We start from the raw sequence: 23,147 nt of genomic DNA on the forward strand, positions 1-23,147 counted from the left end.
CCTTGAATAAATTGAGGAGGTGGGTGCTGCATCCCAGGTTGTTTCTGTCTGAGCTGCTTTGTGGGATGTGTCCTGATGAGTTTCCTGCTGAGTTGTTCCCCAGTAAAGCTTCCAGCTTTGGAAGGACACTCTGGAGCTGCCCTGGCTGAATGAACCCCCTTGGGCAGGTCCCTGTCCCAGGAGATCAGGACTGGAGAGACAGGACACAGGGAATGGCTGCCACTGCCAGAGGGCAGGGCTGGATGGGATCTTGGGCAGGAATTGTTCCCTGGCAGGGTGGGCAGGCCCTGGCACAGGGGGCCCAGAGCAGCTGTGGCTGCCCCTGGATCCCTGGCAGTGCCCAAGGCCAGGCTGGACAGGGCTGGGAGTGACCTGGGACAGTGGGAGGGGTCCAGGAATGAGATGGGCTTTGAGGTCCCTTCCAACCCAAACCATTCCATGATTTCTTGCTGGGCATTGCCTGCCCTCAGTGTGGGATGGCTGAGCTGGGGAGACAGCTCAGAGTACAGTACAGAGGTGCTGTCTGGCTGCTCTTGTCCCTCAGTGTCACCCCTGGGGTTCAGCCCATGGGGACAGGTGGCCCCATTGGCCACGACACCTGGGGAAACCACCACTGCCCTGCTGGGTTCCAGGAGGACTAAAAATACCTTGGAGTGAGAGATGACTGTTCAGATGTTTTTTCAGCCTTGCTAATATCAGACTTTCTTTTCTCATATTTGCATCCTTTTTTCCATTAAAGAAATGACTGTAGAGGTTTATGATGTACTTTGAGGCTGTGGCACTAAATACCTCCCCTGGAGGAACAAATCCAAGGAGTGGGGTGCACAAGGATTCTTCTGCCTCTCATGCATCTCAAACCTTGCTTCCTGGTGTTCCTTGACCAGCACAAGGTTATTCTGCTTTTAACACTTAATTTTATAATTAGATTTACTTTTTCAAAAACACAAAAAAAGGAGCAAAACAAATCCTTGCACTAGGGTTGAATTTAAAGTTGAAGAAACATTTCTCTTAGCTCCCCTTCCCTGCCCTCCTAACCCATTTCCTCTGGATGATTATTTGAAATGTACTATTTTAAATCTCAGTGTTAATTATTTCCAAGTGGTCGCATATTATTGTTAAATTAATTGTTGGAAATTTGCTTTGGGTCCTGGTGAATGAGCTCTGTGCCAAAACCTGCCATTTCTTGTGTGCTCTTTAATTCTGAAGAGTAGCAGAACTCAGGCTGCTGGTGAAACCTCTCTGAAACATTCTGTTCTTGAGGCACCACTGCCCCTTCTGTGAAGTGTTAAATGCAAAGCTCAGAATGATTTTCCAGTGGTGATAATTTTTCTGCAGTCACAGAGGTTGTCCCTTTGCTGAGTGCTGGCACTGTAAACACAGCGAGCCCTTAAGCCAACAAAGCTGTTCCAATGACATGAAATAAAAATGCCTTCATTTTTTCCTTTTCCAAAGAGTCTCCAAACAGCTTTCACCTTCCCCACCTCCCATGAATGCACCTTTTGTTGCCAGCTGCAGGTGACCCAGGGCAGTGGGTGACTTCAGCAGCAGGACTTGAAAATCAGAAAGAGCTGTAAGATCATTGTGTCCAGCAGTTAGCCCAGCCAACATGGTCACCGCTAAACCATGTCCCCAGTGCCACAGGCACACAATTTTTGAGCACTTGCAGGGACAGGGACTCTATCAGTGCCCTGTCAGGCTGTGCCAATGTCTGACAACCCTTTCTATGAAGGAATTTTCCCAATTTCCAATCTAAACCTCCCCTGGCCCAGCCTGAGGCCGTTCCCTCTCCTCCTGTCCCTGTTCCCTGGGGCAGAGCCCGACCTTCCCCAGGCTGTCCCCTCCTGTCAGGAGTTGTGCAGAGCCACAAGGTCCCCCTGAGTCTCCTTTTCTCCAGGCAGAGCCCCTTCCCAGCTCCCTCAGCCCCTCCTGGGGCTCCAGACCCTTCCCCAGCTCTGTTCTCTCCCCTGGACACGCTCCAGCCCCTCAGTGTCCTTCTTGTGTTCACTGCAATAAATGTTCAATGTCTTTAGACCTGTGCTGGTCCCTCTGCAGCTTGGTCAGCAAAGCCTTTTGTTTGGAATTCCTAATTGCTGTAAATTTGAAAGTTTCTGATTTTTGCAGCCTTTTTGTCTGGCAGCAGCAGCTGAGTAGCTCTGTTGGATCTGGGAGAAGCAGTTGTCATCCAGTTGTCCAGAGCAGCTGTGGCTGCTGCATCCTGGAAGTGTCCAATGTTGGATGGGGCTTGGAGCAGCCTGGGACAGTGGAAGGTGTCTCTGTCCATGGCAGGGGTGGCACTGGATGAGCTTTCAGGTCTCTTCCAACCCAAACCAGTCTGGGATTCTGTCTTCCATATGCATTCAAGAGCTGGAGTCCTTTTCCAAAACCTGCAGGTTTGCATGATCATTACAGCTCACCTGTCACACATTTGGGCTTTTCTGTATTTGAAGCATCTCAGCTATGTGCTGTGGTAGGCTTGGACAAAGAAAAAAAAAAAAGACTTTTCTCTGGAATGATTCACTGTAAAATAAGTTTTACCTTCACACAGGTGACCTTGTCCTCCCACTCTTTAATGTCAGCTTTGTTTACTGCCCTTGCCTGTTGCCCAAACTAGAAGGACCAGTGAGGAGTCTGGCTCAGAGAAGCTTTGTAATAATCCAGCTCCACCTTGGAACTGAAGCCTCGTGTCCCTCAGTCATCCTGACAGTTACCAGGAAAAAAACCCATCAGCCTGGTTTTTTTAGGTAGAATCTTGTTCTGTGCTTCTATATTTTCTGTGCTGCCTTGGCTGATTTAAGCACAGCTCAGTTGGGTGTGTTCTAAAGCAGTTGTGGGTTAAATATAATGATCACTGAGGTGCTGCATAGAGACCTCTGTGTCTCTATTACTATAATAGATATAATTATTAATGATATATTAATAATAATGTCAATAACTTGTTTAATATTAATAGCTTGCTTTCTATAATATTAATGGTAACCTCACCTTTTGTTTCTCAGGAGGGTTATTTCATGTATCTGAGGTACATTAATTTATTAAAATAGTTTGTACTTTAAAAAGTGTTTAGTTCACAATCCTGCAAGGAGTTGGCATCTCCAGTCTCATTATCTCCTGATTCCCGAGGGTCAGAGCAGACTCAGCTTTCCATCCCTCCAAAAAGAGTTCTTTCACTTGGAGTGCCTCTCAGTCCATCTGCTGCATCAGAGCAGCAGCCCCAGTGCAGCTCATCCTGTTCACCCTGAGTGCCCAGCTCAGTGAAGGCAACAGGAATAAAGGGAAACATGAAGCAGACTCCTTTGAGAGTCACATCCCAGGGGCAGGAAGATCCTTCCCTTTCCTGGTTCCTGGGAGTGTAGTTTGGCAGATGAAAATCTGATTTGAAGTAGCAGGTGGAACATCTCTGGTTTGGAGACTTGTGTGTTTATACCTCATCATATATGTATACATATAAATATATATAAATAGATATAAAATAAATATATAAATATATTATTATTATATAAAATAAAAATAGTTATATATAAATATATAAATAAATACACACATATAATTATAACTTTTAAATATATAAATATGAATAAACATAAATATAAAAATAATATAAAAATATGAGCATATAAGCATTTTATATATTTTTGTATTTAATATATTATATAAACATATATATTTATATTTAGTATATAAATATATATTTTTATTTTATATTTATTTATAGATTATATATATTTTTATTTATAAATATTTTGTGTAAGTGTTTATATATATATATATAAAATGTTATATATAAAAAATTATAGATTTTTGTATATATATGGTTTTATATAAATAAAACCCCTCCTGCAGTGTTTCTGCTGCATTCTCTGCAGATGCCTCGAGGCCAGAGGGGTGGTGCTGATGGGCATCCTGGAGCCACTTACACAAGTCTTTCATGGGCAGGCAGCCTTTGATCAGCAGTGCTGGAGAATCCATCAGGCCTCCCCCACACTTCCACAGAGCTCTCAGAGCTTTTCCCTGCCCTGTCTCACAGCCTGTGGCATGTCCTGAGGTTACAGTGTGTGTTTTCATCATTCCTGGCACAGAAAACGTGCCAGGAGTTCTGTGCTAGAGAACAGCAGCCGCCATATCTGTGCTGGGGTTGCCCGCTGCTTTCCCTGATCCTGATACATTTAAAATAGTTTGGTTTTCTGCATGTACAAGATGGCTTTTGTGTGGTTAGGATTTGTTGCTTTTCTTTTTGGCAAGTCTCTAGATCCATACTCTGTGTTCTCTGTTTGCAGGCCATCTGATATTTAGCCCTGCATGAATTATCAGACTTTCAGCTGTTCCCTTCAAATATTTGTGCTGCATTTTAGTTCTCAGTCCTGATTTAGAGAGCATTGGCTGACTCCTGCAGGCTTCAGTGCACTGATCCTTTCTGCCAGTGTGGAGCTGATGTTTCACACCGTGGTCAGAGATGAGCTGTCTGTTCCTTCTCACTTCTTAGGCTGATTTTATTCCTAACAATTCTGATAATCTGTACATAGCCTTGCCTTGATGCTGCTGCTGTTTGCCTATGGGTTTGTTCATGTTTTTGCCTTGTTACCTGCTTTTCTTCAAGATTTGTAGCCAGGAATTGCTCTGCCCCTGGTTTGTCACCTGCTCCCTCCCTGTGTCCCTGGCTGTGTCCCAGGGAGGAGCACACCCTGGCTTTGGAAATGTTCTTTGTGTCATCATTACAGCTCTCTGCAATAGCTGCAGGGGAACTGGTTGTAGAAATAGCACCTTGTTCCTCTTTCCCCGTTTGTGGCTCTGAGCAGGGCTCAGGCAAGCATGTGGAAGGTGGTGACATCATCTGCCATTGCCCAGAGTCCCTGTTCAATCAGGAGCTAATTGGTTTGGAAAAAAACCTTGCAAACCCAAAGGGATAAAAAGTATTTTCTGAAACTGCTGCCTTTATTTTAACCCAGCCTCTTTCATTCTGCTTCCTTGGGGGCCAGTTCTGCCAACTGCTAGACAGATCCTTTTCCTGTTGCCAAAGGAAGCTCTGCATTTATGTATCCTCTCTAAAAACCCTCAAACCTACTCCTGCCTCCCCCAAAAATACCCCAAAGCCCTCAGTCTTATGAGAATGGTGGAAACAGCTCTTTTAACACTGTCTGTTTCTGACTGTTACAAGAAATTCTCTCATCCCTCTTAGACCTGAGAGGTTTTTGATTTTCTGTTTTCTGTCTCTTTGCTTTTTGTTTGGTTATTATGCATATCCATGTTGGAGAGCCAGTTTTGTACTGTCCTTGTAGCAGAGAACAAAAAGCTCCTCTGGAATGTCAGCATCCAGAGATGCTGTGATAAAACAAGGATTGAAAACAGTTCAGAGTCAAAAGGCAGCTGTTAATGTTCTTGAAGCTTCTGTCATTGTTGGAGTCCTGGAGTGGTGTGGGTTGGGAGAGACTTTAAAAATCATCCAGCCACCCTCTGCCATGGCAGGGACACCTGTCCCAGGCTGCTCCCAGCCCTGTCCAGCCTGGCCTTGGGCACTGCCAGGGATCCAGGGGCAGCCACAGCTGCTCTGGGCACCCTGTGCCAGGGCCTGCCCACCCTCACAGGGAACAATTCCTGCCCAAGATCCCATCCAGCCCTGCCCTCTGGCAGTGGCAGCCATTCCCTGTGTCCTGTCCCTGCAGGCCTTGTCCCCAGTCTCTCCCCAGCTCTCCTGGAATCCCTTTAGGCTCTGGAAGGGCCTCTCAGGTCTCTCAGGAACCTTCTCCTCTCCAGCTGGAAGTGGAAGAGAAGCCATCAAAGGGACTTTTCTGGAAAGGGGAATGTGGAAAGGGGAAATATTTTGGTTGCTCAGTGTTCTTGCCCTGGTGATTGCTCTGATGGTTGAGTTGTGTTGCCCGGTTTAGTTTTTCCTTCCTACCAGCAGCTCTCAGTTTGTCAGTTCAGATCAGAGTGGTTTTCCTGCATCTGCCATGAGGATCACTGAGCCTTGAGGAATATTGGAGGCTTTTGGTGGGCTTTAGGTGTTGGCATTGGGAAGTGAAATCCTAATCCACAGTTTCTCACTGGAATCCTCTTTCCTCCTTGGTGGCTTCATTGAATTTAGGAGATAGTTCTGTGCACATTCAGCTCCCCTTGGGCCTAATAGAGTGATTATTCTTTTGTGCCCTGAAGAATATTTAATTTATAGAGCTATTCCATGAGTCTTAAAAGCACTTTGTTAACAGATCTTTAGTCCTGGGAGTAGGTTGTACAATCTGGTTTAGTCTAGGCCAGAGAACATCACTGGTGGCTTTAGGTATCCTACATTTATTTATTCTGTGGTGCAGAATGTGGCTTTTGGTTTTGTCACTCAGTGTTGGGTTTGATCAGAGCAGACCCTGAAAAGACCTCTTTTAAATTTTACTTGAATTGCTAGCAGTAAATGATGCTTTTTCTCTTTCCAGAGCGAGGCTATGATCCCTACAACCCTGAGCTGCCCAGGCCCTCGCTGGAGGTGGAGGATGGCTTTCTGGCTGACATTACAGATGTCACACCTGGAATTCTGGAGCTGGAGCTGGTCAACAAGGCCATTGAGGCAGTGAAGAATGAAGTGGAGAGGGAGCAGAAGAAATATGAGGAGCTGCTGGAAACCACAAAGGAGTTTGGTGCTTCAGAGGGCTCCTCACTCATTTCAAACACACCTGTGTCAGCTGCTGGGCCTCAGAATGATTCCTTTGCTTCCTTGGAGTATAATCCAGGGAGCTACAACTTCAGTAATAACTCAGACTACAACCCCACTCCTCTGGCTGCTGCTGGCCGCTCCAGTAAATACACTTTGGATTCCTCCCGCTCCAAAGGGAGCTCACTGGAGTACGTGCCCAAGGCTGTGGTGCAGAATAAGAAATACAGCAGCACTGTCACTAACAACAAATACGTGATTGATGACTCCAAGCCCTCCACAGACTTGGAATATGACCCCCTTTCCAATTACTCTGCCAGGCTGTTGGGCAAAGCCACAACCAAGGGGTCCAAAAGGGAAAGGGCCTCTGATTATGAGGACTCCTACTCGCCATCACGGAAGAAGCTCTGTGAAGATCCCGATGATGACGAGGTCTTGGCCAGGTTCTCCTCCTCTGAAGATGAGGCCGAGGTGGAATATAAAACAGCTTCTGGTAGTTCACCCTCAAAAGCTGGTTCTGAGAGTGAGTCAAACGAGTTCTCCAGCAAAGAGCAGAGCACAAAAGCGGATGGCTCTGCTTCCCAGGAAAGCAAAGAAGCAGGAAAGCACAGGGAGGACCTTCCAAATTCACAGAAAACCCTTGCCAAGAATTCATCAGACAAGAATTCAAAGGCAGCAAAGTTGTGTTCTGGTAAGAACAACAAGGAGATTGAAAATAAAAACAAAGACTCCAAAGACAAAACAAAAAAGAAGAAAACCGATGTTAGTAAAGCACCAGGCCTCAGTGAGGCTGGGAAGAAGGAGAAAAATAAAAATGCAGACATAGACAAAGTGCTTAAGAAAGAAGAAAAATTAAAAACAAAGAATGAAGAGAAAAACTGCAAAGACAAAAGCATCAAAGCGAAAACAGATGGGAACTTGAAGAAACCTGAAAAACAGAAGTCAGAAAAAGTGGATGGGTGTAAGAAAGAAAAATCCAAGTCCAGCACCGGCAGTTCAGGGAAAAGCAAGAGCGAGGGTGTCACCAAAGGCACAGAGAAAGTGGGGAGCAGCAAGAAGGATCCGCAGAGCAAAACCACTGATGTGAAAAATGGCAAGGAAAGCTCTGGTCATAAAAACAAGGAGAAAGGGACCAAGAGCTCCCTGGAGCGAAAGAAGGACAAGGTCAGTTGTGCAGGACAAGGAGAACCCAAGAAGGGTCAGAAGCAGCAGAGTTTGAGTCACGTGGACCTGTTTGGAGATGAGAGTGGAGATGAGGATGACAAAGGCCGGCCTTTGTCCTCGTTGCTTGATGTGAGCTCGGACTTGGATGAGGCTGACTCTGGCTCAGCCTCTGACAGTGACAAGGACAGGACAAAGAAAGTGAAGCGCTCGAAGTTGTCCAAGTCATCATCATCTTCCTCAACATCTGATGACATTGATTATTCCATCCTTGAGAAAGATGTGGACTTTGAGTCAGATCCCATGGAGGAGTGTCTCAGGATCTTTAATGAATCTAAAGATGTAAAAACTGAAGACAAGGGAAGGCTGGGCAAACAGGTAATGCTGGGTTTGGGGTGGTTGGTTCTCTCCCCTCCAAAGGTGGAAGGATTCTGGTTTGGTTTGGTGGTGCTGCTTATCTCAAGTATGTGAAGAGGGAGACTCCATGTGTTGGAAGAATCTCTTCCTTGTTGTGACTGAGTGCTTGGAAGTGTTTGCATCTGAATTTACCTGCTGGATTGAAAGCTACTGTGAAATGCAAGGGTTCAGTCCCCTTTTGTGTGGGAGGCTTTCAGGGTTATCAATTACTTCTGTCTCCATCTGGCCTGAGAACCTTGAGGGTGTTGATGGCTGGAGAAAAGGCTTCAGGGAGTGAGTTTTGGGGGTTTCAAAGCCAATCTAAGGTTGCCAGCCTGGGCACTGCCTTCTTGTTGCACCAGAGTTTAAGGAACATGGGGGCAGGTAGAACCTGGACAGGGTGTTGGTGTAAGTAAGTCCAGTATTTGTCAGACATTTTGGAGACTCCCCAGATTCATCTTTCCTATTCTAAATGCACACTACAGGTAGCTCCTCAGGATCTCTGGATACCTTGTGGGTGGTGCAAGCAAGAAATGGAAGGTAAAATTTCTTCCAGTGATACTGGGGGCTTCAGACTAAGGAAGTAAAAAAGGCAGTATTTACATAAAAAGAAAATAGTTGAAGGGCACATAATCTGTAGCAGGAATTACTGATCAGTGAATTCAGAAAGTGCTGAACCAGGGGCTGCCACTTACAGCCAACAGTTAATTGTGGCCTGGGGTGACAAAGCTCAGTTGTCAGCAGCCACGTGTGGCTCCTTTGCATCCCAGAAAAGGTTCAGGGAGTGAATTTTTGGGGTTTCAAAGCCAAGGTTGCCAGCCTGGGCACTGCCTTCTTGTTGCACCAGAGTTTAAGGAACATGGGGGCAGGTAGAACCTGGACAGGGTGTTGGTGTAAGTAAGTCCAGTATTTGTCAGACATTTTGGAGACTCCCCAGATTCATCTTTCCTATTCTAAATGCACACTACTGGTAGCTCCTCAGGATCTCTGGATACCTTGTGGGTGGTGCAAGCAAGAAATGGAAGGTAAAATTTCTTCCAGTGATACTGGGGGCTTCAGACTAAGAAAGTAAAAAAGGCAGTATTTACATAAAAAGAAAATAGTTGAAGGGCACATAATCTGTAGCAGGAATTACTGATCAGTGAATTCAGAAAGTGCTGAACCAGGGGCTGCCACTTACAGCCAACAGTTAATTGTGGCCTGGGGTGACAAAGCTCAGTTGTCAGCAGCCACGTGTGGCTCCTTTGCATCCCTGTGCTGAGGTTTGGTTTCTGCTCCTTGGGAAGGAGGCTCACTGCAGCGCAGGGATCCTTCTTTGGGACATGGGTGTCTGTGGGTGGGATTGGTCATGGGGCATTTTTTTTGTTTATGGAATGATTTCCTAGATGGACCCATTGTGGTTTGACTGGCCAAACACCAGGAACCCACAAAAGTCGCTGCCTTGCTCTCCTCTGCTACAGCTGCACAGAGGAGAGAAAAAGTTCAAACCAAGGGTTCATGAGTTGAGATAAAGACCAGAAGTGAGTAGTCCAAGGGCTCAACTTAGAGGTACAAAGTGAGTTTATTGCTAACAAAATCAGAGGAGTATAATGAGAAGTAAAATAAGCTCTTAAAACACCTTTTTCCATCCCAGCCCCTCCCTCTTTCCCAAGACATCAGAGGGAGACAGAGCGTGGGGGTTTGGTCAGTTCATCACTGAGATTTTCTTCCACTGCTTTGGGAGAGGAGTCCTTCCCCTGTGAGTCTGTGGGGTCCCTCCCAGGGGAGACAGCTCTCCATGAGCTTCTCCAACGTGGTCCAGTCTCATGAGCAGCAGCCCTACTGCACCTGCTGCAATGTGAATCCCTTCCACAGGCACACAGCCCTCCCAAAACTGCTGTGGCATGGGTCGCTCTCCCACAGGGTGCAGCCCTCCAAGGACAGGCTGCTCCGGCCTGGAAGCAGGGCCCCTTTCTCCACCAGGTCTCCCACTGGAGCACAGCCTCCTCCAGGTATTCACCTGCTCTGGCATTCACCTCTGTCACAGGCTGTGCATGGGTCTGTGCATCCCCATGGATCCCCATGGGCTGTGGGTGGATCTCTGCATCCCCCATGGATCCCCACGGGCTGTGGGTGGATTTCTGCATCCCCCCGTGGATCCCCACGGGCTGTGGGTGGATCTCTGCATCCCCCGTGGATCCCACAGGCTGTGGGTGGATCTCTGCATCCCCCGTGGATCCCCACTGGCTGCAGGGGCACAGCTGCTTCACCATGGTCATCATCACGGCCTGCAGAGGAATCTCAGCTCTGGTCCCTGGAGCACCTCCTGCCCCCACTTCTCTACTGACCTTGGTGTCTCCATGTCATTTCCCTCACATGTTCTCACCTCCTCTTCTCTAGCTGGAATTAAAACTGCATGCCTCACTTTATTTTGATTTTCTTCTTAAATCTGTTATCACAGAGGTGTTGCCATCACCTCTAATTGGCCCAACCTTGAGCAGCAGCCTGTCCATCTTCAGAGCCACCAGGGATTGGCTCTGCTGGGCATGGTGGAAGCTTCCAGCAGCTTCTCACAGAAGCCACCTCTGTGCATCCCCCCACTACCAAACACCAGACCATGCAAAACCAGCACAACCCTGTGTTGTTTGGGCTTAGTAATGTGCCAGTTGGAGCAGGCACAGTAATGTGCTTGGCATGGAGCTCAGGGAAAGGTTCCTGCCCCCAAGGGTGCTGGCACTGCCCAGGCTGCCCAGGGAATGGTCCCAGCCTCAAGGCTGCCAGAGCTTCAGGAGCTCTCAGGAATGCTCAGGGTGGGCTTGTTGGGGTGTTTGTGCAGGGACAGGGGCTGGGCTGAGCATCCCTGGGGGTCTCTTCCAGCTCAGGATACTCCAGGATTTTGTGATTGCAGGAGCTGCATGTGGGCAGGGCAGTGCTTTCTGCCTGGGAGAATTGCATTGTGAGAGTTTATTATGGGTGTGAGTGAATTAACAGACTCTGGGGTTCCTGGGGAGCCAAGGGATTCAGGGTGAGGTGCTCATCCAGAGTGCCCTTGTGGTGATGAACACAGGCTTATCCTGAGTGGTGCCTGAGCTCATCCCTAAATCCAACCTTGGCTCTGTTGCTGAATTTCAGAGATTGTCAGGCTCATGTCAGAGTTTTGCCAGGAGTTGTTTTCAGAAACTGAAAACAAGATTGTCTGGAGAACAGCTGGAGTTTTGAGAAAGAAACTTGTGAAGTGTTTTGTATCAATTAACAACTGATTCAAATTTCAAGCAGATTTCCAAGTGGTTCTCCTTGTCCAGGAGGAGGTCTGAGGTGTCAGTTTGGAGTAGTTTTGGCTGGAGAGGTGCTTCTGCCTCCTGCTGAGTTTCTGGATGTGTCCTGGACTGTGTCACCAGAGTCTTCCTGCAGTGACAGCTGTGGCTGAACCTGCAGAAAATGTTTCCCTAAATGTGGGGTGAGGGCACTGTGGTTTGCTGTTGAGCACGTGTCAGCACCTGCCCAGGGCAGAATGAGTCAGTTCCCAACTTCTTAAAAAACCAACCCATCCCAAACCCCCTGGACTCTGAAAATGCCATGGGAGGTGAGGTGTGTGAGTGGCTGGCAGGGGAGGGCTGTTCAAGGCTCCTGTGGCAGGTAAGGCTGATCTGCCCCATGCCAGCTTTTGAAGCTGCTGCTGGGGTGGGAATGTTTTGCTGCTCTTGGCTTCTTTGGTGGCTCTTGGGCTCACAACAAGGTTCTTGTCACTGGCCCAGCAGCTGGCCAGGTGTTCTCACCTGCCCCCTGCTAGGTTAACCCAAAAGGAGACTTTCCACATCTCCCTCTTGTGAGGGATCTTCAAGTCTGTTCTCCTGTTCTTTTGTTTTCCAGCCATCCAAAGAAGAAGCAAATGAAGAAAAGACAGAAGATAATTTAACTACCTTGTTTCCTGGCCAAAAAAGAAGGATCTCTCATCTTGTCAAACAAGGAAATGTAAGTGCAGATTTAGAAGCAGATTAGTTTAGGTTGTTCCAAGTGAGGATTTTCTGTGCTGACCCTGGAAAAGGCTGCACTCCCAGGGCCAGGCAGCAGCGTGAGAGCTGTTTGTGCTGGAATCAGTCTATGGCAGTTTTATTTCCTCTCTTTCCAATTTCTCAAAAAACTCCCATGTTTAGGATCTCTAAAAAGTGGCAGGAAAGCTCTCAATAAACCTTCCTAAAACCAAGGCTAGGCTGGGAAGTGTGAGTGGATTGTGCTCTTGGTAACCCTTTGGGATAGGTTGTGGTGTTCATTTTTCTCCAGTATAGCTTAATTTAGAGATTTCAGTAAAAATTAACTGGACACAAGGTCACTCTGTGTCTGCTAGTATTTTTCTGTGCCTTGTGGATCTAAAAGATACTGCAGGAATTTGGTCAGATGTTTAAGACCATTATCTTACATCTGTTCTGAATCAGCCAAAATTTCTGCAGTATTTGTTTGGATACTCTTCTTTCCCAATTGTACAAATACATAGGAGAAGAATTAAAACAAACAAAAAAAAAGCAAAGAAGAAGCAAAAAGTTCTGATTTTTTTATTCCTTTCTCTCTGGGATTTTAATTCATGTTTTCTCTGAGGGTTTAATGTGTTTCCCTCCAGGTGCTGATCACAGATTAGTTTTATGTTGCAGCAGGATAAGAGTGGAGGCTTGTGCACTAATTTGAGCTGGGTAGTCCAAATTAATTGTTCTGCCTTTCCTCTCTGCCTAGGAAGGGTTTTTTTGCCTTTAATAATTTGAAGCCCTGGAGTCAATACAATGGGTTTTATTTAACTACATCTCTCCAGCCAGTTCATGTGGTTTGATAAGGGCCCTTTCTTCCAAAGTGAAGAGATAAGAGACTGAAGCAAATGGCTTGGAAATTCATTAACTCAAATATTTATTGCAAAGAGGCACCTTTTAGACATGTACAAACCTTTAAATATATTTTCTTAATGTGACAGCTGATCCCAAAATGCTTCCCAAGGATGGGAGCCCCAGCAGAGCCTTTGCTTGGGCAAACAGAGCTGATCTGGTGTGCTCAGCTGCCAGGGCAGCTCCAGGACCTGCATTCCCTGCAGGATCTCAGCTCAGAGCAGCTCCCAGCTCTGCCCAGGAGGTGCTGTAACACCTCAGCTGCCACTTTTCACCTCAGAATATGCTTTGCTGTGTCTCTCCAAGTGGAATATTTGCTCAGTCTTGCTCATGATTTATGGCTCAGGGACTGAGCAGAGAAGGGGAGGGAGCTGAGTTCAGAGTTGGTTGCCAGGGGATATGGGGGCCAAAGGAATTACAGGTGAGGCAGAAAATAAGTGGCCTGTCCTGCTTGGAAGTCTGTAATTATAATTTAATGTCTGACTGCACCCAGTTTGGTATCCAGAAGCTGCTGTCAGCATCAGAGGCCGGGAATGCAGGAGGTGCCAGCTTGCCCCCAGGTGTTAGACTGGGTCACACTCCTCCAAGGAGATTTCAGGAGGGAAGGCCTGTTCCTCACATTTCAAAGGCTTTTAAGTAGAGGGAGAAGTTTGTACTACTGCTGCTTCTCTTGCACTTCTGCTGCTAGGAAACTTCTCTCTTGGCTGACATAATTTCTGGCACTTTTCCTGCAAACCTAAATTTGGCCATCAAAGGAAGCTCGTGTGGAACCTGTTTGTGCTGTAATGGCTGAGGCACTGAGGTGCCTCCAGAAGTGGGCAGGGACAGAGCCTGTTTGAAATTCAGAAAATCAGTTTATGTAATGCTCTGATCCCATAAATACTTCTCTGTGAGCCTTTAAAGCAGTTCCAGGGCTGCAGGGAGGTGGGAGCTGCCGTGGTGCAGAGGTGGATGCAGGTGTCCTCAGGGAGGGAGCAGTGGAGCTCAGTGTCACGTGCCAAAGAGGAGTGGAGAATTGGTGTCACTTTTTTATTGCAGTGGAAAGCAAAGTAGGCAGCACAGGGCTAGGTCTGTGTGCTAGGGCAAGGCTGAGGGTATTGCTGGAGCCCAGGGCTGGGCTGGGCACAGCCACTAAAAGCAGCTCACGAATACCACCTGCCCATTGAGGAACGTGCCAGTGAGCTGGGAGGCCTTCCCAGAGCGTGAATCATTAATGCCATGTTTGTTGAAGGATGACTCTTTAATTATTTCATTCTGGAAGACACTTGGGATCTTGTCCTCTCAATACCCTGTACTTTCTAACAGAGGGGTTGAGGAGGAGAGACCTTCCTGGGGTGAGAGGAAGGCGGGGGGTGTGGATGGAGCAGGGGGCTGCTGGCCCTAAACGCTGTTTGTCTGTGCAGGCAGAGGCCCCGAGCAAGCCGGTAGTGCGGCCCTACCGTCCCCCCACAGCCCAGGAGGTGTGTTACCAGAGGATCCAGCTGGCTCAGCAGCAGGCAGCACAGCTGGTTGGGGCTGTTCAAAAGACCTCTCTCTGTTTGCCAGGAGAAAAGAGGAGGATTGCTCACGTGCCAAATGCAGCCCTCACCGCAGCAGCCAAGCAAAGTAAGCCAGCGGTGGGATTTGGGGTCGCTGTCCTGTCCTCCCCCTGGTCAAAGGTTTTATCATGTGTTTACATTTCTCCTGGGCACGTGTGAAACTGTCAGGGGATGTGTAGGACTGTCCATGACTTGAATCTTTGCTGATTGTGTCCAGTGGAAGATCTTTCCCTGAGAAATTCTACCCTGTTGTGAAAAGCAACAGGTCAGACTTGTGCAGCCTGATGTCTCTCACCCAGCCTCCCTCACTTCAGCCTCTCCTTTTTCTGTTTCTTCCTTGGATTGTGTTTGCTCTTCATTCCCTCTTCCGTTTAAGCCTGGAGCTGGCAGGAGCAGGAGGGAAGTGCTAATGAAGGCTCATTGCTGTGCCTTTGTAGTGGAAGGACTCAGAGCTGACGTGTGGGGTGTCAGTGCCTCCAGCTGACAGAGTTACCTCTTTAGACTCTGCTGACTCAGTCACCCCAAAACAAACCCAAATGAGACACGTTTCCTGGCAGAAGATTTCTTCATCCTTGCCTGCAAGGTGGTAAAATTGCCCAATTTGTATCCCTTTGGAGACCTGGACGTGAGAAAATCACAGCTTGCAGTGCTGGCCTTTGATAGTGAGTTCATTCTGGCAGCCTGAAGCCCAGTGGCAGGATTTGCACCTGAGTGTTTTGTGTTCCCTGCAGGCCTCAGGAGCAGTAAGGCGACTCTTGGTGGCAGGAGTGTCACACCTTCCAATGACTCTGAAACCCCCACCCTTCCTCTGAAGCCTTGCACCTTGGCTGGGATGGCTTCCAAGACCACCAGCACCATCGTGCCCAAAAGGGTAGCACATGTTCCCTCCTTACAGGTAAGGGGAATTTGAATTATTTCTTGTCATTCCCCAGGGAGGGTGGAATGTTTGATCCTGCTGTTCCAAACTTAGCACTCCCTGAGAGTGGTGTTTTGATTATGTTGATTGAGTGGGTTTGTTTCTTCCTGTGGTTTTCCTAGATAGCATTGTATAAAAAATTAAACACTCAAGGAGTAGGAGCTTAAAAAGGTAGAAATACTTAAATGCTGCTCTGATCTCTGTGAATATTGATCACTTGTCTCCAATTTGAGCCTTTTGTGCTGACTGGCCTGGGTGTGTTTGGGTCAGGGGCTTGGAACCTCCCGTGCTCTAAAGCCAAGGATGGATTCATGGCCTTCCCAGGCTCTGTGGGCCACACTGGTGGCTATGAATAATGTCCCTCTGTGATCTATATATAGAATATGAACTTCATGCTGCTGCTGGTGTTTAAGGAAAAGACTATTTTGTCTTTGTTAGCTGCTTTTGTTTTGTTTCTCTTTACCCCCTGTGCACTCAGCCCAGCATTTGGGTACCTTTGCTATGAGTTCCTAAGCAAAGTGACAGGACACAGGGAATGGCTGCCACTGCCAGAGGGCAGGGCTGGATGGGGTATTGGGCAGGAGTTGTTCCCTGTGAGGGTGGGCAGGCCCTGGCACAGGGTGCCCAGAGCAGCTGTGGCTGCCCCTGGATCCCTGGCAGTGCCCAAGGCCAGGCTGGGCAGGGCTGGGAGCAGCCTGGGACAGTGGGAGGTGTCCCTGCCATGGCAGGGGTGGGAATGGGATGATTTTTAAAGCCCCTTCCAACCCACACCATTCTGGGATTCTGTTAAGTCCCTCTTTCCATGAGCACTGGGAAGATGTTATTTGCTAACTGAGAGCAGAATTTCTCCTGGAGCAGCCTGGGGATTCCATAAGGAGCTGTTTGCTGGAGTGGATGGCAGAACTGGTTAATGCCAGGACTTGATTAAAGATCCCTTTATTGATGATGATTTGTGTCAAGATCTATCATAACTTGCTCTGGTTATTTCTAGAAGAGTGAAAAGTATTTTTTTTTTCCTTTCCCACCCAAACTGCCACCATAGTAATGTAGAACTTGAAGCTGATTAAAGAGAAATCACTGAAAGGATGCAATATTTAACAGAGTTACAGAGGTGCTTAAGGGTATAATATTAGAGGTTGAGAATTTATACATTTAATGAAAAATAGCAAATCCCCCTGAACAGGGCATCAAGGTGAGAGTCTCCTGGGGAACATGAGCACTTTTCCCATTGAGATAGGACCAGTTGCTCCCCTTGGAACAAACTCACATCTTCCACAGAGCTGTTTTTATTCCAGAGTGCAGCAGATGGATTGGTTTATGGATATCTCTTGGGTGGATGGAGAACAACTGACAAAACAATTGGGTGTTTTAGAGATGAATGAACATTTTCCTCTCTGAAAAGGAGGCAGGTGTGCTGTGATGTGGGGGATAAACTGGTGTGGAATGGAAAGCTGCAGTGGTGGGTCATAGCTCAGTCCAACATGCAGATTTTGAAGAACCTACCATTAAATTGAAGGGGTAAATCCTTTTAGGAACATCATGATTGGCATTAAAAAAGGAAGAAAACTACCAATGCAGTCAATTTGCAGGAATGCCCCAGGAGGTAGGGGTGGGATAAGTGACTGCCAGCCTGGCAGGAGGGGCCTTCTGCTCTTTCTTCAGAGCCAGAGAACCAAAGCTGTCTGTGGTTCCCATAACTGGTGGTGTGTTCGTGGCTCCAGTGGTGCTTGGTGCCATCCTGACCTTGGACCTCTCACGGGAAATGTCAGCATGCCCTGCTCTGGAGTGCTGTGTGACTAATGCCACTGGAGTCCTTGGCTCCTGGCTGACTTCAGAGTGAAATACAGCTGTTTTCTAAAAGACTTGGAGCTCTGAAGGTGGTGAAGCCTCAAGTGGTATTTTTAGTACCAAAAGTGCTGCGTGTTAAGTTTGGCTTTGGGCAGATTTTCAAAAAGGAAGTCACCCCATGATTAATAACAGGAAGTGGGAGAGCCTCAGAGCAACCTCCTGGAGCCTGACCAGCCTCTTTCTCTCTCTGTCTCACCTCCAGAGCACCACTTTACAGAGGCCTGTTATTCCCACAGAATTTGGTGCTAAAGTCCCAACCAACATTCGTCAGAGGTATCTCAATCTCTTCATTGATGAGTGCCTGAAATTCTGCTCCTCCTCCCAGGAAGCCTTCGACAAGGTCTGTACAGATCCCTCTCCTCAGGAATAATGTTTGCAGCAGGGAATGGCATCCTCTGCCTTGGCCAAGACCTTCTAAAATGATAGCAAATCCAGAAAACTGAATTGCATTTGTGCTTGCAGAAACTTGGGGGTGGGAGCTCGATGATCTTAAGGTCCCTTCCAAGCCAAACCGTTCCCTGATTCCCTGAAGATTTCCCTATCCACAACTGAGGAAACTGGCATTAAATATTACCAGACTGGGCAACAGCAAGTGTCATTCCAGTGGGGGCTTCCAGTAGGAAATCCCATCTTTCATTTGGAAAGCTTGCCTGAGCCCTTGAATAACCCCAGGAGAGGTGTTCAGAGGAATGTGCATTGTGGTCAAAGACCTTCTACGCTGGTGCAGCCAGAAAAAACCTCCTGGAATCAAAGTGTTGGGCACAGGGACGTGTTTGGCATGGATGTGTTTGGTTGGGAATTGAACCAATTAACAATCTGAAGGCTGTTAAGGAGACTATTAAGGAGCCTTCTAGCAGTAGGGACAGTATAGTAGGATTTCCAGAAGCACAGTGGAGAGAGTAATGCATTTTCTTGGAAAAGCTTGGCCCTGAGTTGGGTAAATGTGGGACATTGTGTGGTATGTGCAAAACAAAGCAGACATCACGAGGATTTCTTTTGTGGGATTCCACCTTCCCGAGGAGTTTGCCAAACCTGCTTTTCTTATCAGTTAAGATCTTGCACTGCACCAAAGTGGGGAAAGCTGCCTTGCCCAGGCAGTTCCAAGAACAAGAATCAAGAATTACTTGATGAAAACATGGCAAGGTTAGATATTCCTGGGAGCAAGAGCAGCTCTGGAATACTTAAGCCAAGGTGGCAGCAGACTTTATACTGGGGGAAAGAGAAGGGATGATACCTATTTAAATTATATTAAAGTTTGAATTTTTTTTGTTTTGGTTTTTTTTTTTTTTTGGTGGGTTTCTCTATAGTTACCCATACTGGGGGAAAGAGAAGGGATGATACCTATTTAAAATATATTAAAGTTTGAATTTTTTTTGGTTTTGGTTGTTTTTTTTTTTTTTTTTCTTTTTTCTTTTTTTTTTTTTGGGGGGGTTTTTTTAATCTCTTCAGGAAAGGTGGACATAAAAGTGTTTTTTCCAGCACTTTGTTTAAAATAAAATTACTTCTTTTTCTTCTTACTTACCTGAGCAAGTACATATTGCTGCCATATTTGCTTTATTACTCAATTCCTTGTCAGACAATAATTTTTTTTTAATCTCTGCTGATAGTGTAGGCTGACCTAGAACAGAGGCTGGGCAGAGGTAAAGAATAAAGTAGGGATTTATTAGGAGGCCTCAATGGATCCACCTTGGGCAGCACAAGAGCCCAGCCAGGGCTGCACCCAGGATGAACCAAAATGGTCACAAAATGCACGAGGGCTCACGGGGTCTCTCACATTTTTATTAATTTTGTTCCATTTGCATATTGGTGTTAATTGTCCAATTCCAGCTGCAGCCCATGCAGTCCCATCCTTCTTTTTCTCTCTTCATTCCACGTTGTTTGTGCTCTTGGGCCTGAGATTTGGATCCTTTGTCCTTGGTGCCCAGCTAGAGCAGGAATTGTTTTGTCTCCCTGCTCTGTGCAGAGCTCACCATGCCCTGATATGGACCCAGACCCACACACTAAAGCAGCACAGAATCTGAAAAATAGAAAAGCTCAAACCTGAGGCATCACTACTTGGAGTCTGTATTTAAGAGCCAAACATTTCTTTTCTCCCAAAGCCATGGAAGGTGTGCCTGCCCCATCCCTGGAAGTTTTCAAGGCTAGGTCGGATGGGGCTTGGAACAACCTGGGATAGTGGAAGGTGGAAAAAAGTGATCTTTGAGGTTCCTCCCAACCCAAACCATTCTGGGGTTCTGTGAACAGTGGAAGAGAGTGTGTGGTGATGACTTGTGCTGTTCCCAGGCCCTGGCAGAGGAGAAGGTGGCCTACGAGCGCAGCACCAGTCGCAACATCTACCTGAACGTGGCCGTGAACACCCTGAAGAAGCTCCGCAGCCTCGTGCCCAACTCCCCAGCCAGCACCAACAGTAGGTACCTTGCAGCTGAGCAGCTGGAGCCCTGCTGGGATTACAAACCACAGAGAGAAACTTGTTTGAAAAGCCAGAACCCATTTCTCAGCAGCATTATGCTGAAAGGCAAACAGCTCCAGTTTAGCTTTTTATAGCCTGGCAAGCCTTAATGGGCCTTCAAGAGGCAGGTCCTGCAATGCTTTGTTGGCTTTCTCAGCCTAAATGGAGATAATGCCACACGGGTGGGGTTTTTTTTTAGCACAAGTTCTTTCAAATGAAAAGCCCTGCTAATGGAGTAACTTTCACATGATGCCTTCAAAGTGATAGACTCGTCCATCACCACAGAAATCTGTTACACACATTAAGCTTCAAGAGAGAAACGAAGAGGGTTAAGACATTTCATTATTGGCTCTCGAGAGGGTACATTAAACAATCAATTTGTGCTGTTCTTGTGAATTTTTTTTTCTTTGGTCTCTTCCCTTTTCTCCCCTCTGTCTTCATTACGTTCCTGGCCATTAGGCAGAGCAGCTGAACTTGGAGGCTGGCCTTTAGGAGAGGGCTGCCAGTTAATGATTAGTAAAAAGCCCCTCTCTGCCATTGTCTGATGTGTTGAGCATATTCTAGAGCTCTGAAGCTCCTTTCTGAGAGAAGCTGAAGGATCCTGCGTGGGAGGTTGGTCTGCAGGGCCCCAGAATCAAAGCTGCTTCCTGGGGGTGGGTGATGGCCTCACACAGCACATGAAGGGGTCAAGTTGTTTCTGTGCTGTCTCCTCTCTTGCTTTGGGTCACTTGGAGGGCTTGCTGTGCAGAGTGAGCAGGGAGAGCTACAAGTTTCTAGCAGAACTGGAAAAGTGTCTTTGCTGCCCTTAAAATGGCTGTGGGCTGGCACTGTGAACTGAATACTCTCTGTGGTGCTGGAATGGGAATGCTGGACCAGCATGTGGCACAAAGAATCCATTTCTGGAGCAAAACAAGAGTTAAAGAGGATGAACACTGTCCTCCTCTTGCCCATGTGTAGTGTCCCAAACTAGGACTGGAGTCACCCACTGGGTACCTGATCTCTGTCCCCCTGTGCTGTTCCCTTCTCCTTGCAGAGACAAGTAACAAGAAGGTGGTGTCCCACGAGGCTGTGCTGGGAGGGAAGCTTGCTGCCAAGACCAGCTTCACTCTGAACCGCTCAGGGAGCCTGAGAGCCGAGGATCTGACAGGTCAGACCCTGCTCCTGCTGGGCTGTCACTTGTGAGGGGAGAGCTGAGGTGTGACACCGACTGGGGGGTGAGGATCAGGCTGATGCATTCACTTCGAGTTGTGGGGGCACTTTAACCACCACACTGTCAGAAGGATCCAAAGCTGTTGAGAGTGCCCAGAGGAGGGACACGGAGCTGGGGAAGGCTCTGAGGAGCGGCTGAGGGCACTTGGCTCGTTCAGCTGGAGCACAGGAGACTGAGGGGAGGCTCCTCGGGGGCTGCAGCTCCTCCCCAGGGGAGGCAGAGGGGCAGGGGCTGAGCTCTGCTCTGGGACAGGGACAGGAGGCCAGGAAGGGCTGGAGCTGTGCCAGGGCTTGGCATGGAGCTCAGGGAAAGGTTCTTGCCCCCGAGGGTGCTGGCACTGCCCAGGCTGCCCAGGGAATGGTCCCGGCCCCAAGGCTGCCAGAGCTGCAGGAGCGTTTGGACAGCGCTGCCAGGGGTGCTCAGGGTGGGCTTGTTGGGGTGGCTGGGCAGGGACAGGGGCTGGGATCAATGATCCCTGAGGGTCCCTTCCCACTCAGGATTTTATGACCTGAAGTGCTGGGATTTCTCTGTTCCCTGGCTGTATCACAGGGCTGCAGAGTCCCTTGGGAGATGGTGACACCACTGACCAGTGCCCTCCTTGTGTCCTCGCTGGGGCTCTGAGGTCACTGCTGCAGCCTGGCTGGCTTTGATGGAGCATCAATAACCATTCAGAGCTGCCTCTTGTGCTTTGGGCATTATTTTACTTCAACTTTCTTGCCCTGAAGCAGTTCTTTACAATGTGCCTGTCAGATTAAAAGGCAAACTTAAAAATCTCCATCTCTGCAGGGCTCAGTTTCACTTTCACCAATGTCACAGTAAGGTCGTATCGTAGCCAAAGGGTTGTGCCACGAGCATTTTTCATGTGGGCTCAAATCAGTTATGGGTATTTTGGTTGCCAAGAGATGTAGGCAAATTGTGGAGGAGATCAGAGGAGAGCCAGGGAGGCCATGGAGCAGAAGGAATTGACATTGAGAAAGCTTAAAAGGGCCAATATAGCTCAGCTAAGCAACATCAAAGGGCACCCAGGAATATTGGAAGGGTTTAATGCAGCAGCCAAAGGAGATATTGAGCAGAGTGCAAGAAGTTATAATTATTCTGTGAAATTAAACAAGCAGCCTGAAATCAGTAGCAGAAAGAAACTTCTGATAGTTTTTAGGGAGCTGTGGGTGGCCTTTGAGGGCTATTTGAGGGCTGTGTTACCAATTATCAGCTGTTGCATTTAAACACTGAAATGGGAGAAGTCTCATGTTTAGTGACAGGACACAGGGAATGGCTGCCACTGCCAGAGGGCAGGGCTGGATGGGATATTGGGAAGGAATTACTCCCTGGCAGGGTGGGCAGGCCCTGGCACAGGGTGCCCAGAGCAGCTGTGGCTGCCCTTGGATCCCTGGCAGTGCCCAAGGCCAGGCTGGACAGGGCTGGGAGCAGCCTGGGACAGTGGGAGGTGTCCCTGCCGTGGCAGGGGGTGAAATGGGGTGATCTCCAAGGTCCCTTGCAATCCAGATTGGGTTGGTTCTATCAGTAACAGCAAGGCTGAAGATGAGCCTTTTGGAGGAATTCTGTTCCAGCTGTGCTTTCCAGACTTAATGCTCCTTGTTGAAGGTGTTTAAAAATCAACTTGGGCCAGATACTAAAAATACCACCCAACACCTACTCCCCTTTCCATCCTGAGCTGAGGCAGTAGAAGCAAGTTCAGGATAGTGGGAAAAGTTCAGTTGTGAAAGCAGGAGACTTGGTAAAGGCAGAGAAACAGGCAGTGCTTTGGTGCAGAGAGCTGAGCTCTGTGTTTGTGTGCAGGAGCTGCCCTGTACCGGCGCCTCAAGGAGTACCTGATGACTGAGGAGCAGCTCAAGGAGAACGGGTACCCAATGCCTCACCCCGAGAAGGCTGGACGGGCTGTGCTCTTCACTGCAGAGGAGAAGAAAGTGATTGACTGTAAGCTCTGCTGGTTCTTTCCTTCTGCAGGGTTTGCTGGACACAGCAGGAGCTGCCCCTTGGTCCTGTTGGGATGGGGAGTGTGGCTGCAGAGCTCTGCTGCATGGAGAGTTTCTTCAGCTTTCACATCCTGAGAATGCTATTTTTGACCCAGAGTTTATAGTCTGTGGGGCTGAGGGAAGTTTCTAATTTCTAATTTCCAGGTAACAAGTG

At 47.8% G+C, this 23,147-nt stretch overlaps 1 protein-coding gene across 1 annotated transcript in view; it reads left to right on the forward strand.

Moving 5' to 3' along the window:
- The window catches only part of REXO1 (RNA exonuclease 1 homolog), a 46,386-nt gene that overhangs the window by 9,271 nt on the left and 13,968 nt on the right, over positions 1-23,147 (forward strand). Inside the window, exons 2-9 of the mRNA XM_041422664.1 lie at positions 6,420-8,173; positions 12,041-12,142; positions 14,442-14,643; positions 15,308-15,471; positions 17,543-17,680; positions 19,624-19,747; positions 20,823-20,936; positions 22,797-22,934. Of these exons, the coding sequence (XP_041278598.1) occupies positions 6,420-8,173; positions 12,041-12,142; positions 14,442-14,643; positions 15,308-15,471; positions 17,543-17,680; positions 19,624-19,747; positions 20,823-20,936; positions 22,797-22,934 (2,736 nt within the window). The remainder of the gene's footprint in view (positions 1-6,419; positions 8,174-12,040; positions 12,143-14,441; positions 14,644-15,307; positions 15,472-17,542; positions 17,681-19,623; positions 19,748-20,822; positions 20,937-22,796; positions 22,935-23,147) is intronic.

Source organism: Onychostruthus taczanowskii, unplaced genomic scaffold (genome assembly GCF_017590055.1).
Source record: "Onychostruthus taczanowskii isolate IOZ18803 unplaced genomic scaffold, ASM1759005v1 scaffold110, whole genome shotgun sequence".
NCBI classification, from domain to species: domain Eukaryota; kingdom Metazoa; phylum Chordata; class Aves; order Passeriformes; family Passeridae; genus Onychostruthus; species Onychostruthus taczanowskii.